Genomic DNA, 10,127 nt, shown 5'->3' with positions numbered 1-10,127 from the left:
TGGGATGGGAACCATGAAGAACTCGCAGGATCCTTCAAGGGTCGTTGGGCGACCCTCACCTTGACTTTGGGCGGTTTGTCAGGACCATCTCCTTTCTTGCCACCACTCTTTGGTGTTAGTCGACCTCACCCACCCAGGGCCAACTGTCCGGCTTCAGGAGGGAGGGGTGCTGCTTCCCGACCGACCCCGGGGATGAAGGCAGAAGACCCCAATAGTTTCGGACCTGCTCCTAGGAGCCTGAGGCCGCCCCACGCCTCCTCGCCCACCCCTTCGTTGCCCGAAAGTGGACGGCCTCGGGCTCTGGCCTGGAAGAGAGCCCGGGGCCGCCGCCCGGCCCGCGCGGCCTCACCTGCCGCTCCCTGGAAATCTCGACGCTGCCCCACCCCCACCCTGGGGCGTCCTCGAAGTCGAGGCCCCTGAACCCACACAACAATGGCGCAGCCGGAAACTGCCCCCTCGACTTCCTCACGCCGGGCTGGAGGCTAGGGCCGGCCTGTGGGCGGGACGTGAAGACCGCGGCTTCCGCCTTCCTGCTTCCGGCCTGGCGGTGAGTTGGGAGTGGGTCTGAGTCCCTGGCGCGACGTACGGGAGGCTAGCGGCAGCAGCCGGGGTGGTTTTGTCCCTGTGCCTAGACCAGGCGGCCGCGGCGCAAGGTGTGGCGGTGCCGACCCCATTTTCCCTGGAAACTTTGGCTCTGCGGAGGGGCCCGCGCTTGCCAAGGCCGAGGGGCAGGGCGAACACGGTTCCCGTGGGCCAGCGGCCGTGTTGGGGTAAGGAAGGAAGAGTGAGCAAGGGGGGAAAACATAAAGAAGAGGAAGACAAAGGAGAAAGTGCCGATGGCCGTAAAGTGCCAGCAGTTGCAGCTTCAGGCACCACGGAGGTCTGGTCGGGAGATCGAGTCCGGTCGACCCCCTTTGGGCGGAGGATTAGTATTTATAACTGGAACCGTGGCAGGCGTGGACCTTTGGGTCCGAAGTTGAGGTGTGGGAAGTTGCGTGGCCCGTGGCCGATAAATCTTTGTGTTAATGGCTAAAACTTTGCCATAAATCAGGTTCTTGATTCCCTCTCTACTGCAAAGTTCTTTTGCTTTTCTCTGAAACTTGCATAGTTTATTCATTACTGAGGTGGAGATGCTGAAGAGCGATCAGTCTCAGTAGAACCTAGTTCTGACTGTGTGGGCTAGGGCGTATGAAGATGGGGACTAGGATATTTAACGTTTTAGGCATTTTCATGTGTCTTCAGTTGCAAGTAGAGACATGACTTTAGTTGATAATATGAAGAAGCCGTAGAAAGACATCAAAACAGTGGCAGTTTTCTTGAAGTGTTGGGATTGGAAATGATTGTTTTAGCCAAAAACGTTGTCTCCTGATTTTTTTTTATATAAAGGACACGAATTGTATAATAGGTAAAATTTGTAAAGAGCAAGGCCAGGTGTTCGATTTTGTAAGAATGTACCTAATTTAATGAATGAATAGCAACATTTTATAAAAAGTTCAAGATTAGGAATGGACATGTTGCATAACATCAGTGAGCCAATTGGTCTTTAATTTTGTATTTTTTATTTATTTTTTTAGATACAGAGTTTTGGTGTGTCACCAGCCTGGGGTCCAGTGGCCCAGATCATAGTTCATTGTAGCCTCAAACTCCTGGGGTCAAGTGATCCTTCTCAGCCTCCCCAGTAGCTACGACTACAGGCATGCTCCATCCAGCATGCTTGGCTAATGAAAAAAAATTTTTGTAGAGATATTGAGGGGCAGTGGGTCTCACTATGTTGCCCAGGCTGGTCTGGAACTCCTGGGCTCAAACGATCCACTCGCCTTGGCCTCCCAAAGTGCTAGGATTACAAGCATGAGCCACCATGCCCGGCCTCCAACTTGTCTTTTATATGCCAACAAATTTAAAAATAATTTTATTATTGAAATAAATTAGTAAAATACTTGATTTCCAGTAATTAGGATTTTCTTACAGAAGATCAACAATTATGTTAAACTTAAATTAAGAAGAAATAGATATAAATGCCTATAATTGACAGGTTAATTTTACATGCCATATAGGATGCATATATACAATATAGAGATTTTTCAATTAAAGTTTTAGGATATTATCCTGTAAGTTGTGACTAAAGTTTTTTTTCTTTTATCCTTTCCAACTCACCCACAGTATAGAATTTAAACCTTTTCTCAGAAGTGCATGGTAGAACTCAAGACGACAGACAATCAAGGGTGATCTAGAATTGTGATTGACTCATTAATAATACCAGGACAAAGTTAAGAGATCACAACTCAAACGTAAGGTAAATGATAAATGATTTTTTTAATGGCAGCTGAAATTGTAAGTAGCTGTATGTACACTGATTCCCTATCCAAGTATTCTAATATTTTACTTTGAGTAGAGGTTGACACAACCTGAAAGGTAGAAAATCCTCTGGGGCAAAATAGAAAATGTCACTCAAGTACACACCATCATTTGCTAGATGTCCGGCCTTCCCTTACACTCAGAAAGGAACAAAATGCATGGCACCTGTTATGACTACTTTTCTTATTTATTAAATTATGTTTATTCCAACAGCAGTCATCAAAGTTGAAGGAGCATAAAACAGCACATTACTTTTTTTTAAACACCAAATTTGATGGTTTGTACTTTTGTTAATTAGTACTTAGTAGTACTAAGGATATGTGAAAAAATGACAAACAAGATTCAGCTATTTCCTGAATGAGTGTGGAAAATTCAAGATTCTTATAAAAGTCTGCTGCTGAAGTTTGTTGAATATTCATAGGATGCATGTGAGAATGTATAGTCCTTGTGACAGAGTCATGTGGTTTTTACTTTGATCTTCTATAACTTTATCTCTTTTAAGTGTCATTACTCTGGTTGTCTTAGTTGAATTATTTTTTCCTAACTGGAGATATTAGTACTTATTAAAATAATACTAATTAGTACTTTTTAACAAAACAAGCAAATGAATGATAATGGAATTCTGAATTAACTGGGTGTATGATGAAACTTTTTCAAAATTTGATTAACCACATAGTCTTTCTCCTGTTTATTTCTTCTGTACTCCTCCCCTAGTTTTCCTAAGACTGCTACGAAGATGTTTGATATTAAGGCTTGGGCTGAGTATGTTGTGGAGTGGGCTGCAAAGGACCCATATGGCTTCCTTACAACAGTTATTTTGGCCCTAACTCCACTGTTCCTAGCAAGTGCTGTACTGTCTTGGAAGTTGGCCAAGATGATTGAGGCCAGGGAGAAGGAGCAAAAGAAGAAACAAAAACGTCAAGAAAATATTGCAAAAGCTAAACGACTAAAAAAGGATTGAAGGAATAAACAGGCTCTCCAACCAGAGGAAAATCATTTGAAAAATTATGTAGCTTTGAAAGGACTCACTAAGGTTTCTTTTTTGTATTTCTTGACAGTATTATTTAGTAAAGGAAATTTGACCAAATGGAAGAATCATGCTAATTCTGACCTCAATACTGTAGTTACTTTTAAGCTTGGGTATAGAAATTTTTGTTGGTATCTATTGACAGTTATTATAAATTGGCTTTTACTATGGTACAAATTCTTTATAACTGACTTAGTCATTTGCCATTTGGCAGTTTACATGCTGAAATGAAAACATCCTGTGGAGGAAAATGACTTTAGATTATGAACTTTTCAAATAAGCTATTTAAAATGGGGTCCTTTACTGGACAAAGGAAATTAAGAATGTAAAAGCCAGAAATGAACTCGCTGAGGTGAAAAGTATGGTTTGGCTTAAAAGAGATACAGTATATTAATCACATCTTTTATCATTATTGCTTATTTCTTAGAATCATTTTTGGCTTTCTCAAAGCAAAATAATATTTAATCAATGAGTATTTCTATTTTCTGCATTTTTCTGATATTAGCTGTTGAGACAACTGGTTAATTAGCAAGACATTCTGCATTTTTTAAATCTAATTTTATAAAGAATTCTCTTATCTTGACTATGTATAATACCACCTACTGGATATAACAGTTTTTGTACTTAGTGAGCACAGCCATTTTCTTATAGATGACTTGAGAAAAGTAATACTATGATTTATAGCTTGCAATAAAAATGCCAAACACTGTAGTACCTTGGAACCAGTTTGTTCTTGTGTTAAGTAGAACTGTGTAATACTTAAAATGTCTACAATTTGCTTATTATATATACACTTTTGTTTTTTATTCCATTCTTTGTTTTAACTTATATGGTAGTGATGTTCAATATTTTTTGGTCAAACAGGTTCAAAGGGAAAATTAAAATTTCACATTTCTTTTGAAGAACTCTTAAAGAGTAACAGTAAGGAAAGGCTTAAAATTTGGAAACATTTTGTTGGGCATAGTAATTTGGTGAAGAGGATAAAATTATGTCAATGAGAATGTGCTATGTTTCTGTCAAGTAATATAACTGGAACTTTTCACTATTAAACATGACGTTTATAAATGCATGATCCAATAATTTTATTCACTCAGTATTTAATAGCTTAATGTTTTCTGCACTTCTGATAATGAATATTAAATTATAAAAATTGTCCAACAGCTCTAATTTAAAAATGAAACTAGATATTGAAATAAATTTCATACTTTTTTGTAAAGAGGTCTTGAGTTTTTGGTTTTCTTTTTGGAGAGGGTAACAATTTAAGTTAGATATGTTAGGCAAGTTAGCATTTCAGTTATAGCTAAGCATACTTGTAAAAGTTTAGGATAGTGTTTCTCAAATTTGAGAACCTAAGGACCCCTGAGAATAAAACACAATGCTATTATTTTATTTGTCAGTTCCTACTTGGTGCCAGTGTGAGCAACATGTTGCAACTGTAGGCACTGAAATAATTCGGTGCTTAGTTATGAGTTGGTTATTCAGGTGACTTAGGATATAACTGTTTATATTATCCTTGAAATTAAAACTTAAAAAAAAAATGCTTGTATAGAACTACTAGCCCCAATGAGTCCTAGAGCCCAGTTTAAGAAAAACTAGGTTAAGGTGTATCTAAAATATGTTTGGTTGGTTTTCTGCAATCAAGCTGTTAATAGATAGAATTTATATATAAATATGTTTTACTTATGGTCACATTTTAGAATAAAAGTATTGAAGCAAAGGATATAGTCATAATTCTCAGTTATGTATTAAAGCTATGGTTTCATTGATTCTCTTGCAGCAATTTAAAGGTATTTAACTAAAAGTCTGTTTTCTATAATTTCTGTTAAAATCTTAACACCTGCCAATTTTGTATTTGACATATGCTATTTTTGATTTCTTCAGTTTTTCCCAACATTTATAGAGCCTTTTTATACATGTGAGATCGAAGTTTTATTATATTTGTGTCTGTGTATGTGTGTGTGTGGGGGGGGGCAAAAGGAGTATAAAATAAAGAATATTGTGAGAGTTTGGAAATCTTCAGAAAAATCCATCTTCTCTCAGTGTAACAAATAGTACTATTGTTCAAAGAATCCCATTTACTTTTAGACTATTTCTTTAAAAATCGCCTATTATGTTGTTTCTTGTGTTCTAAGAACTAAATACAATCAATTACCTTTTCATAGTTGGCTTTGGGGGAAAAAGAACCTGTCCTCAGGCTGCTTATAATAAACATTTTATCAAAAATAAATAAATAGAGGTTTATGTGTCAGAATTTGAGCCCTTGTGTCCATGTGATAAACTTCAGCATGGTATGACTATATCAGATGTATAAGGAAATTTTTTACTTTTATTTCTTTATAATAAACTTGAAATAAGCTTGGAAAGTTGTAAGCTGGAAACCTAATGTTGAAATAGATTAGAATTAACAGCACCTCACTCCTTTCTTTTATTACACAAGGCAGGGGACACTTTACATTTTATATGGTTCTAAGTTGGAGGAAATTTGATCCTGTGTAGGAATGATTGCTTTTATGTTGGCAACTGGTTATATTGTGTTATTAAGTATCAAACATCTGATTTTCTTAAGTACTAAGTTTGACAGTTGATACTGCTGACATTTCACTTTAACACTTCTTGTTTTATTTTTATTGTGAAAGGTACATCCTCATTCTTTCAAACACAGTTTAGCTTGTGATTATCTTTCAATTTTTTTAGAGCAATTTTTGTGAAACCATGGATAAGTCAAAAATTCATGTTATTTTTGAATATGAGGTCCATCATGAAACCAATGAATGTAGTGCAGACAGCTTGAAATTATCAATGAAGCGTTTGGGAAGGAGCAGCTAATGAACACATAGTCCATCAATGGTTTGAGAAGTTCTGTCCATTCTGATGATTTTAATCTTGAAAATGAGCTGCATGGGCAACCTAAGACCAAGGTGCATAATGATGAGCTGAAAGCTGTAGTGGAAATGAATCCATCTCAACCAATGCTTGAATTAGCAGCAAGGTTTGACATTACTATTACAACAACATTGGACAAATTGGCAAGGTAAAGAAGCTGGATAGATGGGTATCGCATGAATTAAATGAGTGTCAGCAGAGAAATCATTTCAAAGCTTGCCTTTCTTTGCTGTCATGACGTAAAGACAAACCATTTCTATACCGTATTGTTACATGTGATGAAAAATGGATTCCTTTTTGATAATCACAAGCGTTTGGCACAATGGTTGGATGAAGATGAAGTGCCAAAACACAGTCCAAAACTGAATATTCATCCAAAAAAGCTAATTGTGTCTGTTTGGTGGTCCAGCACTGGTATTATCCACTACAACTCTGTGAAACCTGGTCAGTCAATTACAGTGGATGTCCGCTGCAACCCGTTGGATGAAATGATGAGGATGCCTGTGATTCAGCAGCTGAAACTGGTCAGTAGAGACAGGCCAATCCTCTTGCAAAGACAATGCTCAACCACATGTAGCACAAACGACACAGCTCAAACTACAGAGGCTGGATTAGAAACTCTGTCATCTACCATATATTCACCAGACCTTGCACCAACTTACTACCACTCCTTCCAGGCTTTGGATCACTTCTTGTAAGGAAGAATATTCACTTCTGAACAAGCTGTGGAAAAAAACTTTTCTGATTTAATCGTCACTCATTCTGTAGGCTTCTTTATTGCTGGCATGAACAAGCTAACAAGATGGCACAACTGTGTTGACAGTTTAGGTGCATACTTTCATTAATTGTATGTACTGCTTCTTATTTGAGCTATGATAAACTAAACTTTTGATTTGAAATTGGACATTTCATATTTAATGACCTAACAATATCACTGATTTACTTCATATCTGGAATAAATATTCAAGGACAAATTCTGCATTTCTCAAACGTATTAAAAAGGGATTCCATGGTCAAATACCAAAAGTTTGGGGAACAAGTACAACTTGGACAAATTTCTGCATGATTTCTTGGAGTCTTTTAATTTAACTACCATGGATTCTCCTTCACACCTTCCTCCCCACTAACGCCCAGAGAACATAAGCACGGTTTGAGAAAGCCTAGTTTAAATAAGCTCAGGTTACACTTTAAATAGTGTAGTTAATGAGCTAGCATAAAAAAAAAAAAATCAACATAATGGTATTGATTCAAAGTTAAATAAATGACAGCTAGAAAGCTTTATAAAAGTGAGAATGGAAAAAGATTATTTCTTCCAGTTTTTTTGGTTTTTAACTTCAGATGTATAAGGTACAACTAATAGGTTAGATTTATATATATATATTGTTTTTTTGGTTTTTTTTTTTTTTTTTTGAGACAGTCTCGCTTTGTTGCCCAGGCTAGAGTAAGTGCCATGGCATCAGCCTAGCTCACAGCAACCTCAAACTCCTGGGCTCAAGCAATCCTACTGCCTCAGCCTCCCGAGTAGCTGGGACTACAGGCATGTGCCACCATGCCCAGCTAATTTTTTTCTATATATATTAGTTGGCCAATTAATTTCTATTTATAGTAGAGACAGGGTCTCGCTCAGGCTGGTTTCGAACCCCTGACCTCGAGCAATCTGCCTGCCTTGGCATCCCAGCGTGCTAGGATTACAGGCGTGAGCCACCGTGCCCAGCCAGATTTATATTATTAAACCCAATAGCCAACAGCATTTTCTGCACTTCAGCAGTTTGTGTAATGTTAAGCCATTACTGTGAAAACCAAACATACACTATGCATGTACAGCAGAGGCACAGAAAGGAAGGAATTACTTCTAAGAAAGTGTTTAAAGCATATATAATATTCTTTAATTTTGTTAACTTAAACATTTTTACTTTTGAAATTAAGTATTTTTGGCATAGGTTTAAAGTCTGTCTTGATGAAGAAAGACACTTTTCATAATAAAGAACTTGCAAATGTATAAAGTATAAATAATATGAAAAATATGGTAGATAAGCTAATATTTTTATTTAATATTTTAATTGTGCTTATATTATGTGCCTGGCCTTAAAGCCAAGTATTTTTTAAAAGGTTGTTTGAAAGGCAAATCCTAATTAGGCTAAGATTATAGGTCAATTTTTATGTAGGATAATTTAACTCTGTTCCAACAACTAACAGTGCAATCAGTCATCCTAAACATGTTAGCCTAGAGGAAACAAGAGTGGATGGATTATTACAAACTTCATTCCCACATCTCAAAAATCACCTTAAAAGTACATGCTCTACTACTAATGGTGGGCCAATATCATCATCTTAAACATTTTCCTACAAGGATTCTTAGCTAAGATTTTTTTGCTGCTTGTGTGAAACACGTATTTCAAAATGAAAACCATAAAAATTAAAATTTAGGTAAATTTCTGCCATATTTCAAGATATTTATAAACAATATATGGCAAACATTTGCAAAAGATGTATATAGAATGCAATTAATAAGCTAACAGGAATTTGGCAGTAGAAAAACTAGCATGTTAAAACAATTTTTCCTTTAATCTAGAACTTAAGAACATCTTAATCTTAATTCACAATCCAGTTATACTATAAATTATATCCCCTTTTATATTACCCAGTGGATAGTTCCTTTTTTGCCTTTATGGTAAATGTAATATTACTTTGTAACAATGTAGTAAGGCAAAATATTTAACTTGATATTAGCAGGGCTGCTAGAATGTTGGTATTATCACCTAGCGGCTTCTTGTCATTCAGTAAGTATGTTGTGGGGATTTTGTCATTTGATTACTTGTTTTAGTCTAAATGCTTTATAAAGTAGTTGTATTTTTCTGCAGCATATTTCTTAGTTAAAATTTTTACCTGCTACTAAGTAAAAATGTTAACCTTTGTATTTTCAGGAATTCATTGTTAACACTTAACCAAGGATTTCTGTACATTATTCAGAGCATAAAAATTAGGGTCATTGAGTCAATAAATATTTATTGAAAACCTATTACATGCCAAACACTGTGCGAAAGGCTCTATAACAACAAAAACTTGGTTGTGCACTCCAGATAATGCATGATCCTTTAAAAATACTTTTGTATGTAATCAGAGTTTAAACATGTACATTGTCATCTATCTACATATTTCTTCAGTATACAAACCATTGGACTCCCAACTCTCCATGGAACTGATTTCACCTTTTTGAAAGCCTCATTTATTTTCTATTTTTTTCAAAGTAATTTTCGATCTCCTGGAACTCCAGTTATTGCAACTTTTCTTTAATGTCCTTTCAGACTTTTGTGATAGATTACCTACTTCTATTGGTCCTAATTCCTCTCTTCAGACTCCAATCACAATCCCACCATAAGCTAGCTTTGGTCTCACATTCTAATCAGGTCTTTATGGTTTATTTTTCATTTATCAACTAAATTTTCATTGCCTCCACATGTTTTATCCAAATTCATGTTTTTGATTAATACTTTAGTATCTTATAGGCTACCTCTCCAGAAATAATAAATCTTTTCATTCTTTTTCTAATTTAGCACTTGAGAGAACTCACTATTTACTCTTATTTCTACCAAATTATACCTGTGGGTGCTTCCTACATGATAAGGATCTGAAATGTACTCACTCACAGCTATATGACACTTCTTAAGGGAGTAACCCAAGGAAGGAAAAAGAAATCTAAGCAAATTCATAAACAGTGATGACTAAATCAAATGCAGGATTTAAGTATAAAAGAGTTTAGGCTTCTACAGATCATAATCTCACATTTTTTATGCATACTAAAAATGAACTCTTAAGCTTAATGGAATAGAGAAATATTATACATTTGGAAAATACAAAATAA

General features: G+C 36.3%; 1 protein-coding gene across 3 annotated transcripts; it reads left to right on the top strand.

Moving 5' to 3' along the window:
- Positions 1 to 484: 484 nt before the first annotated feature.
- Positions 485 to 4,600, top strand: SMIM15 (small integral membrane protein 15). 3 transcript variants are annotated; one of them, XM_020289987.2, is made up of 3 exons: positions 485 to 547; positions 2,161 to 2,293; positions 3,070 to 4,600. In XM_020289987.2, exon 3 carries the CDS (start codon positions 3,092 to 3,094, stop codon positions 3,314 to 3,316), a length of 225 nt encoding a protein of 74 aa, XP_020145576.1. In that variant the 5' UTR covers positions 485 to 547; positions 2,161 to 2,293; positions 3,070 to 3,091; the 3' UTR covers positions 3,317 to 4,600. The 3 variants fall into 3 exon arrangements, with proteins under 3 accessions (XP_020145576.1, XP_075864161.1, XP_012631086.1); XM_076008046.1 differs by lacking the exon at positions 485 to 547 and adding an exon at positions 554 to 770 and having other exon boundaries at positions 2,166 to 2,293; XM_012775632.3 differs by lacking the exon at positions 485 to 547 and adding an exon at positions 554 to 770.
- The last annotated feature ends 5,527 nt before the right edge of the window (positions 4,601 to 10,127 follow it).

Source organism: Microcebus murinus, chromosome 11 (assembly GCF_040939455.1).
Source record: "Microcebus murinus isolate Inina chromosome 11, M.murinus_Inina_mat1.0, whole genome shotgun sequence".
In the NCBI taxonomy this organism is placed as follows: domain Eukaryota; kingdom Metazoa; phylum Chordata; class Mammalia; order Primates; family Cheirogaleidae; genus Microcebus; species Microcebus murinus.
This window is presented reverse-complemented; position numbering and strand designations above follow the sequence as displayed.